At 39.0% G+C, this 19,743-nt stretch overlaps 1 protein-coding gene across 4 annotated transcripts in view; it reads right to left on the bottom strand.

Moving 5' to 3' along the window:
• Positions 1 to 19,536, bottom strand: part of SLC38A9 (solute carrier family 38 member 9) — a 45,680-nt gene extending 26,144 nt beyond the window's left edge. For 2 of the 4 annotated variants that reach the window (XM_054283053.1, XM_054283071.1), the window contains exons 1-8: positions 19,153 to 19,242; positions 14,330 to 14,478; positions 6,293 to 6,425; positions 5,586 to 5,707; positions 5,378 to 5,441; positions 5,174 to 5,267; positions 4,006 to 4,176; positions 1,404 to 1,463 (exon numbers count right to left, since the gene is read on the bottom strand). In XM_054283053.1, coding sequence (XP_054139028.1) covers positions 1,404 to 1,463; positions 4,006 to 4,176; positions 5,174 to 5,267; positions 5,378 to 5,441; positions 5,586 to 5,707; positions 6,293 to 6,425; positions 14,330 to 14,433 — 748 coding nt within the window. In that variant the 5' untranslated portion in view covers positions 14,434 to 14,478; positions 19,153 to 19,242. Of the gene's footprint in view, positions 1 to 1,403; positions 1,464 to 4,005; positions 4,177 to 5,173; positions 5,268 to 5,377; positions 5,442 to 5,585; positions 5,708 to 6,292; positions 6,426 to 14,329; positions 14,479 to 19,152; positions 19,243 to 19,454 lie in introns of those variants that run through there. The other 2 variants (XM_054283061.1, XM_054283079.1) reach the window with 2 other exon arrangements.
• Between the last annotated feature and the right edge of the window lie 207 nt (positions 19,537 to 19,743).

Raw genomic sequence — 19,743 nt, 5'->3', positions numbered from 1 at the left:
CAAGTGACTGGAAAAAAATCAACCAAAAAGACCCTCTGAGGAACACATGCCTATGAAGCTCTGTGCTGAAATATAAAATTCACTGTTCTCATAATGTCTTACTTAAAATCTTGGCATCCCACAGCAGTTGATAGCCACTATCCTACATTGTCTCCATTTCTGTTCTGTCAAAAAAGGCAAAGGCATAAAAAACATTCTCATAAATTTCTTCCTTAAAAGAGGATTGTTTCACAAACCTTGAAAAACACTTTTGTTCTTACTGATCTCCTTGGTAGCCCTGGATGTCCTGTCAAGAGTCACTTGAACATCTGACAGCCCTTAATTTTGTGTAGCAGCTGCTTTAAATCTTCTAGTTGGTGGAGGATAGTGTGGAATATTGTCTACTTTGCTTCCAAGTTATACCTCCTGCTGCATAAGCATGCAAGAGAAAAGCAAAAGCAGGAGAGAGCACAAATTGGTGCCTAGCTGGTAAGGACTGTTAGAGGAGCAGGACTCAACACTAGCTCAAACACAAATCAACTGGTTTTCAGAATTATTTCTCAATTCCTTTGCTCAACTCCAACATCTGTTCTCCAGAAACACAGCTGCAGCTAGTGTTACACACAGCTGCCCAGCTGGTAGTGGTATGTTTCCCCATTCCTCATGCACTCCGGATAGAGAAAGCTTTCTGCTTCCTAAGAACCAGTACGGATTCAGTCACTATGACAGAGGCAGAAAAGATTCAGGGGTTGACAATGCCTGCCTTGCTTTGCTCCTGTCTTCATTCTACATTATTCTGCCTACTTAAGAACTTGGAACAGACCTATGTTCACACTTGACTGCAGTTTCTTCCCTTAGTTGTGCAAATCTCACGCTCTCCAAAAGCATAAGTAGAGGTGCAAGTAGCCTGACGCTTATTTCTTTTTTTGCACTCAGCATCAAAAAAACTGTTCTTACATAAGTTTTTTGAAGAATAATCTTGCAGCACAACTTCTGAGTAGTAAAGTTGCCCCAGTCAAGACTTTAAACAGTAAACAGAACTAAGGCGCCTCAAATTTAGGGTGTGAAAGTTAAAACTCCTTAAGGCAGTTCCTCATTGTGCAACTACTGTTAAAAAGTTAACAATAACGCTTTTAAGGAGGATGTATCTGGGCATACAGAAACTTGTAACTAGCTCTTTAATACTTATTCTCACCTCCACTTTTTAAACTTATTTTTTACTTCCCCAGTTATTCAGATCTCCAAGTATGTGGTTATTTGTGGAATTACAAATCCCAGATAGAAACTTGCAGTTTTTTAAGAAACACATAGTTACAACTTATGATATATGATTTATAACTGGCATGTGGTTAGGCACTGAAACATAATGATTTACCTTTAAACTCCCACCCAAAACTGGTAACACAATACTAAGTGCTTCTTACCTTTGTTACTTCCATTGGTGCCAGGAACAATATCTGTTACATTAATGTCATGAACAAAGTCTGCAAAGAAGAAAATCTCACTATCAATGTCCTCATACCTGCTATTAGGCTTTCATCTGTTAACTTGACTGAAATAAAGTAAGAAAATATTTTGAAAAATTTTATCAGAGGAACAACACAGCAGCTTTAATTCCTTCCAGACTCAAGGAAAGTTTTCTAACTACTTTAGAAGTGTTTTAAAGTAGCTCTACATTCTATTACTTTCTTCTCAGAAGCCCTGTCCATTTATAAATTTCCGAAGACTCCCTAGTCCCAGGATTCCTGTTCCACAAGCACACCGCCACTTCTCCCAGCTACTCAACAGTATTGAACAGCAGGCCAGTGAGGAGATGCATCTTAAATCCAGCCTCTTTTGGGACACACAAAAAAAGGCATGCAAACATATCCCATGTCCAGACAGTATTATACAGAAAAAGCTTCCCTTAATAATTTTCTAATATTTTCTTTTTCAGAAGAGGCTCTGTGGGATGCTTTTTCCATGCTTCCATGGGAAACCCTGGAAAAAGGCTAATACTTCACTGTCGTACAGGCATCTCTAGTAGTGTTTTATTTCCAGGACACTCCTGTACTACTTTGCTGGTATACCACACCAGTTATATCCAAGTTTCTGCAACCTCACCTTTATAAGGGTATTGGATAGCAATTTCATTGTATTTATGCATTATGCGTATAGATAAACACAGAAAATGCTCTATCAGCCTGGAAACTGCATTAGGGTGTCACTGGTTAGATTTTGCTTCTGTCACTGGTAAAGTTTTATTTCTGTTGCACGTGGGCATGTTATGTACAGAAAATCAAATGGGGTAGTTGGCTTCAGGTTTTTTAAATGCAATTAACAGCAGCTTGTTTCTCATAGAGAAAGGCCTTGTGGCAAGAAAACTGTTTCCTCCTTCTTTATTTTGATTTATGACACGCTAAATCACAAATAGGTTTCTCATACTTACTTCTACTAGTTCGGAGTATACAAAAATCAGAATATTTAACTAAAATCACAATTTTGTGTTCTTAATTAAAAAAAAAAAGTACCTAGTGAGAAGCCACTAAAATTAATAGCTCTTACAGAATTAAGGCACTTTCAGATTTGTTATAGATGTCAACTTGTGTTTCTTCTGTATTTAAAAAGCAATTTGTGAATGTGATTTTTCCGATTAAACAGAAACTGAACAAGACCATGCAACACCATGTCAAAGCCATGATATTGCACTCAGCTAACAATTCTTGCATTCTTTCTGTATTACAGATTTCTAGACCATCTTCCCGCAGAAAATAAATTTTTCCCCACCTAAACTGTATGTGCAGATGCTTTTGTATGAGAATTAAAGAAAATATAAGCTGCTGCTGAACACTTAGAGTACTTACTGAATTCCTACTTAGAATACTTAGAAACACGTGGTTGGAAGATGCCACTGTGTCAAACCAACATCATATTATGCATTTTATTACCTAGTAATTAAGTATGAAGGTTAGGACAAGAAGCCAGTGATTGTCATCCTAGACCAAACAACTTAAATAAGAACTCCAAACAAACAGAGGTAAAGGATAAAGTAACATGCCAGTCCCACGGAAAAGCACGACTTTTTCCTACAAAATAAGACCTTCTCACCATTTTAAATTTTATTTATGCCATTTATAATAATAATAATAATGCCATTTATTAGAACTGGCATTATTTAATTTAGAATAATTTAAGATTAAAGTGGTAAACTTTCAAAAAAAATCCCCAAGGTCTAAAATGAAACATCTGTAACAACATATAAATTAGGTCAGCTATAAAATTCATCAGTCACTAACCAACACAGTAAAGTACATCCTATAGGGATGATGGGAATTCTAATGAAACACTGTTTAACAGGCTACTGTCTGTGCTGTTATTTGCCTCAGAAAAAACCTTCAAAGCAGAGTATTTTAAATCTTAGCCAACCTAGTCAACGCTATGAGTCAGATTTTCAAAGCTCTCAATTCCATCACCAATTCCCACAACTCTACATTGATTACACACACAAATGCTTGTGTGCCTGTGCAGGTACCAGGGTATAAAAACCCAACATGTTTTATTTTGTAGCATGCCACACTAAGAATCATTTTTACTGCAATACAGTTCATTGTTTCTTCATAGATGCTCGCAAAAACTTCCTATACGGCAATATTTTACGTGTGTTTGTTGAAATCTATAATGAAACTGTGGTTTTTTCATTATCCTGAATAATTTCAACAGCCTAGTCTGTTATATGGCTGTTCAAATAGATACACCCATGCAAACAAAGGGGGAGTGAAAATAGAGTGGAAACAAGCAGCCAGATTTAGGTTGTTTAAACTATACCAAGAAAACTACACTTTTGAGAGAGAAATTGAAAAAGTGGCTTTGACAACACAGAGGACTTTGCCTGTACCACCACACATAGTTACTTATTCTCAATTGATTTTTCACGCAATGTAGCAGGAAAATCAAGATTACATAAAGTGGACAATCCTTTTCCAGTATAAGGCAGTCTTGATCTTTACAAAGGATTGCAGTAAAACTTATACAAAAATGTATACTTACTGTATATAAATTTCCCTGTGTTGAACAGAAAGTTGGACATAAGTACCCAATAAACAACCATGGCTCCAACAAGTGATACCATAGAAAATAAGAGGCTTGACCATTGACCAAAGGATCCAAAGTAATACTTGCAAACATCTGGGAATTCCCAGTTTGAGGTATCTGTTAAAGCTGAAAAAGACACAAAACCCAAAAATATATCTAAACAAAACGTTACATTAGAGTCAGTAGAACTATTCCAGTAGAACTATTCAGGACAAAATGTGGGGCTTTTTAAGAATACTCTGACACACATTCACAGTGCTTTCAAGGACTAAGAATATTGCCAGTAACTTTAAAATATAGCACTCATTAAGTGTTTGAGTGAAGAAGCCTAAAGTAGACACTTTTATTGTGGCCATACTACTATTTTGAATATTTTCAGAAGCACTGAAATAAGACATGGCAAAAATGCCACTGTGCATTTGCAGCTAAAGCCTTTTGCAGAAGTTATGGCAAAGTAGACCAGATCATGAACTATTCCTCAACCTATTCCTCTGCCCTGACATGAGTTCAGTAACAAACTGACAAAGGTCTTAATGATCTTTATTTCTGTACTACGGATTTCTAGTGAGATGCAGAAAAGCACCAACCAAAGAAGAGCCCCAAGGTGAGTTTTGAACAATAGAAGTACATTCTAATTAGAGCCACTGTCATGACTGCTTCAGCTGCTGATAGTACTGAGAGGGCTCTTCAACACAGAATACACACAATATTAGGGTAATACAGGCACACAACACAAAGGGATACAGCTACAGCCTATGCTGCTCCACTGTGCAAGTTGATCAGACGTGTAGAGAACTGGACAGTGCTTATAGAGAAAAGATGCCTCTACCTCCCAAAGTTCCCAAAAACTTAGTAAGCAGACAATTGAAATCCTGCTTGAGAAGAGACTGTGTTTGGCTATAATACCTAGGTCCTGAGAAACTGAAGTAATACCTAATGAGGGAAGACAGTCATTTAGCACACAGAGCTTAGACACAGACTACAAAAATAGAGATATTCAAAGAACAGCTTTTATTTGCAAGTCAGGTCTAACATATAGTGAAATACAGGTACAAACAGAATCTAATACATATTGGTATTTCACACTTAAAATATTTGCACAATGAAGCTTTGGATTTCTTACGTATCATTTGCCGTGATTTCACAACTCTGTAACAGCAATAAAGAGTCAAAATGCCCATCAGTAAGATGAGAATAATTCCAGAAGTGAAGCCTGCCTGTTAAGAGGGAGAAATACAGTTCATTTTATTTGTGAATATACTAGAAAAAAAGAACAGTAAGCCATGCTGCCAAACATTTTCATATGAATACATTTTTCGTATTTTACCTGTTTTATTCCCCATGGGATACTTAATATGGATGTACCCATCATGGTATTCCATATCATAAATCTAGGAAGAAAAAATCCAGTGAATATTTTAAGAACCAGTCTTACTTCACGCTGTCATCTTAGTTAACAAGAGTTATGTTGTTAATATAGAACATTCAATAATCATACATTTTCTGGCTATTATAGGGCAAGGTGTTTAACATACATTGTCACTAGACTGGAGTTTTTACCATAGCCATCTGTGCAACTGTCAACTTTAAAAGCAGTTCCTAATGGACTGTACACATAGATTTCATCAGGAGCTGGGAGGACATGGTCAGGAGCAATCTAACAAGTGGATAAAAAACAAGATTTATTAGTAACATCAATGTAACTAATTGTCCTAAATACAGCAAGTCAACTCCTGTAAGTCATGGGAAATTACAAAAAAAAAAAAAAAAAAGAAAGAGAAAAGCAATAGAAGGTTGTACTATGCTAGTTCTCTTCCTGGGGGGAAAAGACCAACAAACAGTTGATAGAATTTCTAGCTAGATAGCTAGAAAAATGCATTTTTCTTCTGCAAAATGTGTGTAAGCACACAATGAACAGATCATGCTAGCTCAACAGTTCAGTTATTGCAGCTAGCCACTGATTTATAGGTGGGAGAAATCTGGGCAGCCTGGATCACTGTTATAAAATTAATGCTGTTTGTATATTTTCTTTTAATGGTGAAGGCATTGCACAAGAAGTAAATAACAGCTTGTGATAAAACAAAACCTTCTGAAGGCACTCAGCTACTACATACTTGATTCAAAGCAAGCTGCAGAACAATTCTCCCCCAACCTTTATTTCTGCAGCTTATATAAATCCAGGCTGTCTAAGACCCAACATGCCAGAGGCCACCCACTTAATGAGGCCCTGTCTTTGCCTTACCAATGCCCTGTCTGCAGGGGATGTGAGCCTGCTGTAGTAATGAATCCGCTTATTCATGGCTGAAGCTTCATCAGTGACTCTTTGCATGTCATCATTCACACTGACTATGTTTGTGGGCTCCACGTGAAATGGTCTAAAGGAGGGGAAAAAAAGGGAAGAAAGGAAAACCCTTAAAATCATGGAACACAAGATACAACTCAAGAGAGAAACTCAGCAATACTCAGGATGGTTTTGTCATTCATTAACACAAGGCAAATGACAAAATATCAATGCCATTGAGGGAAGTTGCCATCTGTGAAAGAACTGTGAGTTTATATACATATTAAAATGGCCTCCAACCCTGATTCTGTGGAGCAACTTAACAAACTTAACATCAGACCTAATATCCAGCTGTTAGTTTTCAACAATGAATCACACAGAGGAATACATATTAATGAGCTTGGGCAAGCTTATTAGTGCTTTTAACTGGTGTTGCCAGAACTGGTGATGAGGAACAGAGGTAGAAACAGAAAGTGTTGCAAATGCAGAAGCAGAAAGCACAGAAAGAGGAATGAGTGGTGGCAGTGATGACCACATATGAAAAGATTAGGAACTACTAATCTATCTGAAGACACTATATGGAATTGTGTGGGGAAGGAACCAAGCCCAAATAAGTCCATGTGGTCATATATATTTTGAAGTCAAGGCAACGGGGAATGGACTATGTCTCCCTTTCCTCTACTCAGCCTGAGGCATGTTCACAGGCCTGTTTCACAGCTGCTGAAGGAGAAAACAGGAACATCGCATGCCTCTCATTTTCTCTGCATACACAGAGGTGCAGAGCAAGCACAGTGAAAGCTGCTCCGAAAGCTACACCACCATACACCTTCATGCAAGGAGCACTACCAGACAAATGTGTTCAAATCATGATATTGCTAAATTTTTTTTCTAACTCAAGTATAATTTACTTCCATATTATGCTCTTGCTTAAAAACAACATTGACTCCTAGCACTGAGAGGCTAATTTCTCATACAAGACAGAGGACACTGTTGTCCTCTAAGCCTTAATACATCAGCTTTTTTTTTCTTTCAGCAGTAATTTACTTTCTAAAACTACCACAACAGCTTTCTGATCTTCCTCTTCCAGGTTGATGTTTAAATCATTCATAAACCCATAGAAGCAGAGATCACAACAAACTTCCCACCACTAACAACAGAAACTAGGTCAGCAATAAAGCCATGCCATTTATTCTGTAATATGAGCAAAATCTATTTGAATTTACTGTTTTTCAATACCCATTTCTGTATCAGACTACAAAGGAACTTGGGCAAGCCCTCCAACCCCAGCTCTCAATAACATCCATATAAAACTTCCCATTCTTTTTCCCAATGAATCATTTACTCATTTGTACTATGACACCTACATGTTATCTGTAAGGAAGATAAGAAATACAGTCCTAAAGTTCTTTGCTCTTTGTAAGACGGGAAGATAGGTTCCTATTCCTGTGTGCTTAAGGGGAGACAGTAGGTGGAAGTATCTATGAAAGTAAGAAAATCTGACTCACAAAAGGCAGAAATAGAGAATACAAACTTCTATCTCCACAAATTCATTCTTTCTTTTATCTTAATTAATTCTTACCTATTCCTTCATCATGGAAGAAAAGGCTTAGATTTGTTAAGTTGTCCCCTACTTACTGAAATGAAATTGAACACTTTTAAATTTTTAAAACATTCTCAATTGACTCTTCTTCCTATGATTATGACATAATGGGGAAAATACGTGTTTTATGTGTGTGCTTTTGTGGTGCTCTTATAAACAATTTAGAAAGATATCTCAATTTAACAGAAATAAATTTTAAGCAATAGCTTTACTACTCAAAACACAGGCACATGCAGCCAACTCACTCCACATGTAGGTAATATACAAAAATACTCATGGACTTTCAGTTCCAAAGGACTTTACTCATTTTATCTTATAATTTATTAGGTTGAGCAAATCATTGGACACAGCTAAAAAATATTTCACTAGAAGACCTGTAAAATAAAGATTGTAGTCATGAAAACATGAAAAGTAACTTGTACAAACTTGTTTAAATGCTGCTGCACCTCTAGGCAGCTCTCTGCTATTTTCTTTTTGGATTGCTGACATGCACTATATTTAGAACACTTAAGTGTTTTGCTAATTATACCGCAGCTGCATAGTGTGAAGACCTTCCTCTCTTTCCTCATCTCCATTTAATATTATTAGTATATCCCCATGAACTTTCACTGCAACTGTGGAAAGGTTACAGTGAGACCAAGTCCACATTTTGGTTAAAAGTGAGTAGGCAGATCTGTGACAAAGATTTCTTTCAAAATGGTGTTCAACAATTCCTAGCACAGATGTTAAAGAAAATTCTGCCAGAGTGTAAAACAGTCAAAGATTATTTTCCAAAGCAATGTAGGTGAAATCCAAGGATGATTTTAAAATTAAAGTAACAGAAAATATGCATACAACATCCTATTTTGTGGGGAAAGCAGTGTTGTCAATGACCAAACAAATATAAAGAAAATAAATTATGTGTAGTACAAGCCTATCTGTAGAAAAAAAATTGTTTAAAGAAAGACATTTCATCTTCTTCAGTATTATGAACAGAATCTGGATTAAACAAGCAACTTATGGTCTAGCACAAAACAAAAGGGTGTGATCCAGAATCTAACCTATGGGTGAGGAAAAGAAAATAAAATCAAACAATCCCTATGAAATTGTATGTACCTATAGCTCCTGCTTCCTGACTAGAGGGGCTTATTGTTGCCAGTACTTTGGCTACTTCCCCTCTTGATCCCTGCTACTGTGTATCTGTTGAGAATTAAAATTATGTAGAGCACCACTTAATTGGATTTCTTCCAGGGTACCACTGCACCACCAGCCCTGCTGAGCAAGCGACATCCAAAACATACTGACCACCAAACAATTTTATGTTATTTGCAGATCTCTTTGGAAACATCAATCAGACTTAGAAGCTGTGTGAGCAGGCTGGGAGGCCTGCTACTTACCTACCCTGATCTCCACTAGGAGAGGGTAGCATCCTGGTCAGGATGAGGCTCAAGTATTGCTCCCAGCAATACCTATACAAAAGAATGGTTGTAGGCCATACTCAAACTGGAGTCTGAGAAGCTCTCTCAGGGACTCAAAGAAGCTCTCAAAGACTGAGATTTTCAAAGCCCAAAGCAGGTAGGATATAATTTGGGATATATTTTGAAAAACTCTATTGAGGGACCTTATGTCTAGCAGGCAAGCACCAGCAAGTATTAGCAAGCACATACCAGTATCAGCAGCTACAACACATTCCTATAAAAAAAATCTGATTTATACAAGCAATTATATCCTATCTCTCATGGGGCAAAATGCTTATGAAAAGAATGTTGAACAATGTGATCTGGGGGAAGGGGAGAAATTACATAACTGTGATTATGATGTAAAACAATGCAGACAATTTCCATGCACTGAGATAAACTATAACAGCCCTCGAATTTCATACACACTGAAAGACACAATTACAATTACTGTTTCAGCAGCTAGACAGAAACACAGTGCTCTTTTACCAGGGCAAACACACCAGGAAAACAAAGCTGTTTTCCACCAGACCATGAGAATGGACAATTTGCAGGACCTCATGCAGGATGTCCACATCTTCCATACATTACACCTGGCAGCTGTATTTGTCAGAACCCATTCCCAGAAAACCTACAGCTACACTCATCTTTTCTTGCTCTCACAAAACACAGTTAATTCTCTAGAGCTGGCTCAGGAAAAGAAAGAGTGCTTCTGTCAAAACTTCCTCACATTTTTAACTTCAGTAGCAATTTTATAAGCAAAGAAAATGAAAAGAGATGCTCATGATAAGCAAAGTTCAAGCGTTGGATTTGGAGGGCTAGAGGAAAGAGCATAACAAGAACACTAGTCAACTATGTAAAATTTTGTATAAGGGTGCTACATTCATCGTATGTAATTATCAGCAATGTACTACATCTTGTAGGGCAATGAAGGAGTAATACTAACACATACCTCAAGAACTTTCAGACTAAGTAATACTACTTTTCAAGTACCTTTGCTGAATATTTTTAAACATCGAACAACTGGTTCTTGAGATCTGATCAAAAACATGGTAAGTATTCAGCTATTACAGTATAATAGAGGTTTTTTGTACCATTATGTCTTTTAGCTCTACATGACAGTATTAATGACTTTAGACAAGCTTTTAAACAAATATGGAAAACCTTCCTTACAGGATGCTTTACAATTTCTTTCCTCCAAACAGACCCCTTTAGCTTACTGCAGAGATTTCTCTGACACCCCATATCAATCATTTACCTTTTAGGGATGCAATAGAATTGTTACAGAGAAATAAAGCTACGAAATTCGTACAGCTATATTGCCTTACTGAGTTACCAAATTATTATAGGAATGCTGCAAATGACACAAGACAAACTAAGGAGTAAAACTGATTCACTGTATTGGAAACTAAGGAAAGGAGAAGAAGTAATAAGAATAGGTAGCTATTTCATAATTGGCAACTACATATCTGGATAGGAACACCAGGCACTGGAACAGGCTCTCTAGGGAACTGGCCACGGTACCAAGCCTGTCAGAGTCCAAGAAGCATTTAGACAACAGTCTCAGGTACATGATCTGATTCTTGGGACTGTCCTGTGAAAGGCCAGGAGTTGGATATGAGGATCCACATGGGCCTGTTCCAACTCAGGATCCTCTGCGATTACAGATATCTGTGTGCTTCTCTTAAGGAAATCTGTATCAAAGAATTCCACAAGTGACTTGGGTTTTACTTTCTAAGTTGTCTGAATTTACTGAAGTATTAAAACAGTGTGCTTACAGTTATTTTGTAAGATCTTCATTCTCTTCGCAACACACTTTTCCTAAGTTTTTCTGCATTTATATCACCATTATAGTAATTACAGCATGAGAATGACAAGTTTCTTAAAATGTTGGATGCACTAAATATACTAAAATAACCTTTTGAAGCATAATGTCATTGCTCACACATTTTAACAAATTAGGAATCATAAGCTTTACCACACCACACTTCAATCACTATTCCTCTTCCCTGTAAAAGACAAAAGCTATTTTACTCATCACTTACCGAGAAATATGTTCTTAATTAAGGTCACAATTCTTTACAATTAATAAGAAGCAATAATAGGAATTCACAAAAATATTGGCAAAATGGAAAAACAGAGAAAAACAGGGAAAGCAAGCAATGGTGTAAAATGATCACGTTGGTGTGGAGTGGTAAAGGCATAATGAATGCAGAAAGGATAGATTTGCACAGGTTGCCGACCTTCTCCTGTGTTAAAAGCACTTGAAAATAAAGGGAATCAACCGCTTTTGCATTAAAAAGGCTTCTCTGCCACCTATAGACACTGTTTAATTTACAGCTGATTAATTTAACTTACTGATGCCTCCTACGTTCTGATAAGCTGTGGGACTTCAAAAAAGAATAGGAAAAAAGGCAGAATGCTTGATCGCTATTTAGCAGGAGGCATTGTGAAGTTTTTTCATATGCAAAAGAACCAGCACAAAACATCAATTGCTTCTTTGAAGGTTCAAGTATTCCTGACCGACAACTGCAGTATCTGTTGACAATGAACAGATTTAAAAAGCAATTTGAAGAAAAAAACAAACACCCTCTTTTCCGTACAATAATCACCAATAAACCAATGCAGGAATGATAAAAGGGAGCTACAAAATGGCAAAAACACACTGAATACAGTGAAGAAAGAAGAGCAATAACATTCTCTTTAAAAGGATTAAAAGTGGCTTTATCTTTCCCTCAAACTTGCAAAACAATACTACACAAAGTAATTTACAATACTAAAAAACAATTCGTTTATTGTTCTTATGTAAACACTGAAAAGCATTCCTTTCAAAAATCCCAAATCCTCCAAGCTGCTAAGAAAACCAGATAAATATGCAAATTCCTCAAATGTCAAAGAACCTAAACAAAAGTACAGAAAAGCACTAAGACAGACAAACAGTAATTACTACAAATCACACCCAACACTTGAAGAGCTATCTCAATCAAAGCAAAGCTACCAAGCATTCACTTGAGATCTAGTTTCTCAATACCAAGTTAAAAAACAGGAACAAAAGTAAGAGCAAAAACATATTGCATTGTACTACTGCATTTTCACTACTGGATACTTTAATGCCTAACAATTCTCATTCCCAGGAGCCACTATTCCCTGAAGGTTTAATGAAGAAGCCCTTAAAACTGCCCACTTGCTCTGACCACGACTGACACACACTCCAATGGCCTCTTCTTCCTTATTTATTCTTTTAAAGTGTGGGGGCTGACTGTTCTAGTACAGAAGTGAACTTCAAGCTTGTTTAACCCCTCTATTGTTTCCAGGCCTTTCAGATATCCCATGCCTCCTGCCCATCATCCTTGGGCCTCTGCACACCTGGAAGGCAAACAGGCTAGGTCATGGAGAATGAGAGAAAGAATTAAGGAGAGGACATTTAGGCAGATCTGCAGAACTGAGACTATGAATGTGGGCACACAATCCAAGTACACACTTCTGCTTTTAGTAAGAGAACCAAATGCCACAGGCTATGACCTTTCATGAAGCTGAGTCTCCTGACTTGAGAAATCACAGGGAAAAAAACCCAACCACACAATGTGGAAACAATACCTAAATTCACTTAGAAAAGTGAGTCTTAGCATTTAGGTGTTTCAAAAAACCTCTCTCATTGCTACTGCAGCATCATCACAACACCTGAAACCCACTGCTCCTCAAACAGAACACATACTTCCTCCAAAACAATTTATGTTTGATTTGCTCCCGAAAATCATACATACACATTAGCAGTCTTCTTATGACAGGAAGGGATCAGATATTCCACAAAAAGAGAAAGATTTAATTTATGTTTATTCACAGTTGCCTTTTGCCACCTGCAAGTACTCTACCGTTTCCTAGGCTTTATAAACCTTATTCTGTATGCTTCTAGACCTGTGCTCCCTTTGTTCCCCTGGATTCACTTAGACCCTTATCTTCCTTCCTTTACTCGCAGAGAAGAGGATGTTCATAGGCTCTCACAGCTTTCCAAAGCTGGAGGCTGACAGCATCAAAGCACTATCCTCAAGAGCTTTTCATTTGCTGAAGCAGCCACTGACAACAGGATTTTGTATGCAACAATGCCATCTTCAGTTCTTTCAGGAAACTGCATTACTGAAATATGATGGATGCAAATAGGAAAAAATTAACCATAAATTGGTCCAAGAGATGCTACAGTGCTATTCCTTCACCTAAAAATGGAAAGCTGATGCCTTCAGCTAGTATTAGGAGGGCAGTCCCATTCTGATCTCAGTTTTGGTTCTACAACCAGCCCACAAAAACTCTTAACTGCAGCACAGGAAGTCCTTCATTCCAAACCCCTATGTTAAACTCTTAAGAAAACATGTAAAATAACAACTTAGCTAGAGTTACTATTTTTGACGGCACAGTAATAATGCTGGACTGAGGAGTTTTTCATATTTGCTCACTCTCAGAAAGCACTACACTTTTTCTTAAAAGGCAGTAAAGGTCAGCTCACTTAGTACTAGCAAATAATGTATTTTTCCAGCATCACCTGCAGAATGCATGCAGCACCATCTACACATACTGACAGCAACATCTGGCAAACTTGCTTGCATAGTCTCAACATTTCAGCTAGTTGTCCTAAATAAAAAAAATGATGCTCCACTATACACACACATGCTGTTCCATGTTTGAAGAGCATTTTAAAAGCCTCACAATGAGTTCTTAATGGAGAACTCTCTCTGAAATGATGGTAATAGAAAAACCTTATCCTTATTAAAAAAACCATAGTAAGAACATCTGTTCACCGAGTGCTTGAAAATAAAATACTATCATATAGTGACAAAGTAGGAACTGTTTGCACAGAGATCCTGGCTTCCAAACTTTAATCTTCTGTCTCTGTAGGATTCTGTTGCCAAAAACAAAGATTAAACAACTCTTTGCCTCGCAGTAATTCTGTAAGTTCATCTTTCCTCATACCTTTTGCACTTATAGTCTTCTGGATTAAACTGTATATTCATGATTCCATAATTGCTTTCATCACCTCCCACAGGAACCAAGATAGGTTTGGTATCCTCTTCCATATTTGGTGAATATGTCTCCTTTTAGATTCTGTCAGTTACTGTAGCCTGAAAAAAGGAAAAAAAGAAATGAGTCCACTGAGTTAAGCAAAACTATGTCCCTGCTATGAATTTTAACAATGGTAGAGTCCCATGATTTCACAAGCTCTTGGGCTGAAAATCACCAGTAAATAACTTCAACATGCCACTTGAGAATTCTCATTCCACAATGCAAACATCATGAGGCATGTACAGTGGGGAAAGTAATTTTTTAAAACACTCTATCCAGCCCTTAATCTCTTTTAGCACCACAACAAGGCAGTATGAATTAAATATAAATTTCTGAAGGAGCTGTATTTCTTACGTGCAATGGCACTGCTGAGAACAATCTATCGGTTATAAGAGCCTACTGTTTCACTAAATTACTTCAAACTTTGCAGCAGACACATATGCAGTTTATTCCAGTTCCAGTACATTTCCCATAATAAGGATCAGATTATTGCAGTCTACTGTTTCCAGGTCTTTTGAATGAAAGGTAATAAATGGTTTAATAATGCATTAATAACAATTATTAGATGCATTTAAACCACTCCTGGCGAAAGAGTGGGGAGCAGACCACTTTTAAACTAATGGATTTCTACTCAGATTTAATTATAGGCCTCGAAAGGAATTTTCTGTGGTCTTTGTGCAGCTCAACAAACATAATGAGCTTAACAGCTCTCATTTCTGTTATCTCCTGAAGAATTCCTCAGGTAGGACTCCTTCAAACAAAAACCTCAGAAGCCAGGACACTTTCAAACAACAATGGTAGAAGTATCTGTTCTTCCATCTTTCAGAATGTTTTAAAATGTTAAGCTGATGGAAAGACAGGTGACAACCAGAGCTGGCACAAGATAATGAAGGGTAGTGCTGGCTGTTTGAAACCTGGAATGGCAATGGAAGAAGATAGAAAGAATAAGGTGTGTATGATCCTTCTGCATCCTCACAGAAGTACACCATAAAGGCCCAATCTCAGAAATCACACCAACCCAAGTTTAGCAGACACAGTTCTATCCCTTCCTAAATGTATACTGCCAATCCTCTTCCATTAGCTTATCCTGCTAATACCCCTGGCAAAAAAATCAAAACAAAACAAAACAAAGAAGCTGAAGGAGAGGATGAAAAATGAAAGTTATCACTTTTCAACCACATCTACTCTCCTGGGCTGAAAAAACTGCTGCAGGATGCATGGGAAAACACTGATGGACAAGGTGGCAAGAGCTGCAGAAGCATTAAGATTGGCTCAACCTGCCAAGGAAGTGCTTTTTAGAAGACAGACACAGGTAATAGCTCTCTGCTCTCAAGAGGAGGGGATCAGTAAAGGACCCATTTCATGAAAATTGTACTGAAAGTTCAAGTCCTGCTTTAAGAGCTCAATGGCATTTATGCAATCCCATACTGAACCGGACAAGGACCGACACAGACGAAAATCAGCCATTCTTTCTTTTGCTTTAAACCCACATCAGTGTTGAGTTTGGGGGCTGTCATCTGTACGGTAGCATGCCTGTGCAAGGGAGGGGATAGTGCCATAGAAGCCATTTCATCTTGCAGTGGTGACAGATTCCCCGTAGTTTCAACATCCACAACAAGATATTTGAACAGTTACTAAGTTTAAAGGAATGACTTAAAGAAGTGATTGTATCTTGGTCACTTCAGCTCTTTGAGAGGATACAATACAAGTGGTAATAATCAACGCAATCTTAAGAGGCTTACTTGCACCAGCAGACAGCATACCTTCTCCTACACTAAATTTTTCCTATTACACTCCCTAAAGCTTTATTCCTCTACCTTTTTTAGATCCTTTCCAAGGGATCCTCCTATCACCCTTAACTTACTTCTTTCTCTCTTTTGCCACTCCAGCCTTCTAAAAAACATCAGTTCTGATTCTTTACCTGGAAGTCCCTCTTATCCACAATACTGCTTCTGGCTCCTTGGCCCCAGCTAAGCATGCTCTCATCCTTCTCAGCTCCTCTGATAATGCTTAGCAAGTGGATTTCTGCTCCTCATGTTCTTTTTATTTTCTGTCTCTCCTATGCACTGTCAAAAATTGCTTTCCCAACCCACCTTTACTAGGCACTACTTACAAAGAGTTCACACCAGTATTTTTACTTCTTTTCATGTGACATGGTGTTCCTCTCCAAACTCTCTTAACAGATACCGTTTTACACACTTTTCTACTGCCTCCTCTTATTTTTCTACAGCTCTAGCCTTTCTGCTTTCTCCCTACTGATGCCCTTCCAGATAAAATTTACCCTGGTTCACATGAGCTTCCTGCAACAGCTAAATAATTCTGAAACAAAACACAGGCCCTGGAGATTTCACACACTGCTACAGGCATCCACCCAGTCCTCTGCCACTCCAATTAAAATATGTTATTGACTTATTCTATTCTATTCTATTCTATTCTCAACTGAACATCCTGTGTTCATTTTATGAACAGACAAATCTAAGTGTCAAACATGATCCCCTTTACTTGTTCTGCATTTTGCATCTCTCTCAAGAATTTAAATCACACTTCAGATCTAGCCATAAAAACGCAGATAAATTTTTAAATTCCAAATGCCTGAATTGAAAATTGAAATAAATTCTAATCCCAAGCAGTCAGTGGTTTTAGCCAGAATCTTCCATAGAACCACAGTATAGACATCCCTTCCTTCCACAGACCACGGTTTGTGAGACAGATTAAGCAGACATCAAATGCACATCCCTTCCTTAAAGCCTGTTAATACTTGTGCTTTATGAGTTAGCCTCATAAATGCTGACAACAGTGATCACCAGTTTGATTTTTTCTGCACTACTGCTGTAAAGAAAGAACCCAGATTTTATAGTATTCTGTGAAGAAAAAGAATCCAAAATATATCATGCACTAAGTTTGGCTTGACAGCATAATTCGAGGCTTGTGGAGCTGGTGCTCACTCGACTCATTATGGTCAATTAGAAGCTGGGTCTGCAAAAACAGCTTATTTTTTAAGTACCTATTGTTGATAAGAATTGAGTTCATGACCAGCAAACTGGCTACTCTACAAATAGAGGCAGCTATGACACATGTGAAGATTGGAACTGGAGCCAGTACAGTTTAAAGGACAACTGTAAGCAGAAAAGCAAAATGAAGAAGAATTAACCAGGTTAATCTCTCTTTTATGTATGCCTGCAGAACATTCTATTGTTCTGCAAGCTGAAGCACTACATCAGAAGGGCAGGAAAAGGAAACAAGTGGGACAGAATTTAATAATGCAGGTTTCATCGCTGGTCATAAACTGTGAAGCAACACCTAAGTTTACGCAAGTTATTTTTCCACAGTTTCACTCTGGGCTACACTCCACATGACTTTTAGATGGTAATCTGAACCTTTAATCCTCACTGGCTCAGCCCTATGAGCTTCTGCTTTCACTGTCTTCAGGTTCTCTCAATCTGGTTTCAAAGTCTAAAATCACGAAGGAGTGAAGACAAGGATATGGTAGATTTAGAAACCTCACTGTAGCCTGTGATCTACTAATGTTAGCACTGGATAGCAAAACCACATTAGTTGGCTTCCACTGTGAATTTAACAACAGCAGTTTTACATGTGTGTGATGAAACTTGAAGATGAGACAGATCATTCAGAGTTACAGCCCAGGCCATGCAAGAGAGCTAGCAAACAGGTTTACCCTGGCAGGAACAAAACTGTGCTCAGTTAGTCAATCATCCCAACTATCCCATAAGCATGGGCTGTGCTTAGCTGGTATTTATCAGAGAACCACCCACAGTGGGCAGGAGAAGAAAGGCTGAGAGGATCACAACTCCCATGGCCTCCACCATGCCATCATGGTGCTGTACAAACAGCAGGTGGAGCACTGAGAGCTATTTATGCTTCATTTATTATTAAAAGTCATTATTTCTAAAAAGCACCTCACACTCATGGTTTAAATACCAGAATCTGCCAATCAAAGTATTTAGTTCAAACACGGAAATTATTTTTTTAAAGTGCCACTTGGAGTAATCTGGTCTTCTCTTAAATTTTGAGCAGAATGAATACAGTTCAAGGCATAATACTCAAGCAAGCTGCAGGCTGTGCATAATACCCAAGCAAGCTGCAGGCTGTGCACATATGAGAAATAAGAACAGTCTACACTGAAAGAGGAGAACTTCAACACAAGTCAGCATAGTTCTTCAGTTCCTGGAGCGAATCCTCAGTCAGAAGGGACTCAGTCATGAAAGATGCAGCATATATATATTAAGAGCTCCTTAAAACGTGGACAGCATGCCGCCTCTTGTGGCACCTTATGGACACCCCAGCTTGTCCACACTCTCCTACAACTGAAATGGTTAAAGGCGATTAAAACTGTATAAGCAACGTAAGTCACCAATTTTTTGAGAAAAAAAACCTTCTGAATACACAACCTGAACCTCTGCTGAGCTTTAATGTAGCTCTGACTGAACGAACAGGTACATGGTCAATGCCAAATGATAAATCTAATTAAATTAAAAAGACCCAGCATGTTCAACTAGATTTGTCTTCGACGGATAAAGCTCATATAATTTCTATATTTGTGGGCACTGCAGATAAATACTTAGAGAAACGAAACACTATCACCTTATGCTAACTTACATTTTAAACAATTTTTGTTTTTAACTTAACGGGTTCTCCCTCAGGCCCGTGAAAACGGATGTAAACATTTCCCTGCTTCACGGACCGCCCGAAAATCTCCCATGCTGTTCCTTTACCTCCGCCCCCGCTCTGACGATCTGCCCGCGTTCTCCCGAACACGGCGTGGCCGGGCGGTGCCCTGCGGCTGGTAGTGCCTGCAGCCGGCGCGGCTCCTCCCGGTCCCTCCGCCCCGCGGGTCGTGCCCCCGAGCCGGGCGGGCAGCGGGGACGCGGAGGGGACACGGACGGAGACCCGGCAGCGCCGCCGCCTCCCCGCGCTCCAGAGCCGCCTCACGCCCCGAGATCCCCAAGGGCCGCTCCCGCCGAGCCGCCCCGCCCGGGCACCGCCGCCGCCGTCCCGCCTGACGCGGCTCCTGTACCTGAGGCTCGGCCCGGGCGGCGCGGCGCTCCCGCCGCGGCCACAGGAAGCGCGGTGGCGGCTCCGGGCGTGCCGGGGCTCCGGGCGTGCCGGGCCGCGTAGTTCCTGGAGCGGCTGCGCCGAGGAAGCCGCCCAGGCGCTGCGGAGCGCAGGACTACGATTCCCAGGAAGCGGCGGGGCGGTGTAGCCGGGCCGCCAGGCGAGGGCCTCATCGTACTGACAAGCGGGAGCTGAGTGCCGGGAAGAAAAGATTTGCCCTTGCTGGTGTTGGCTGATGAGATGCCGATAAC

Source organism: Melozone crissalis, unplaced genomic scaffold, assembly GCF_028551555.1.
Source record: "Melozone crissalis strain CALT ecotype California unplaced genomic scaffold, PUWL_Pcris_2 ptg000005l_1, whole genome shotgun sequence".
NCBI classification, from domain to species: domain Eukaryota; kingdom Metazoa; phylum Chordata; class Aves; order Passeriformes; family Passerellidae; genus Melozone; species Melozone crissalis.
The sequence above is the reverse complement of the archived record's forward strand: the minus strand, read 5'-3'. Positions and strand labels throughout refer to the sequence as shown.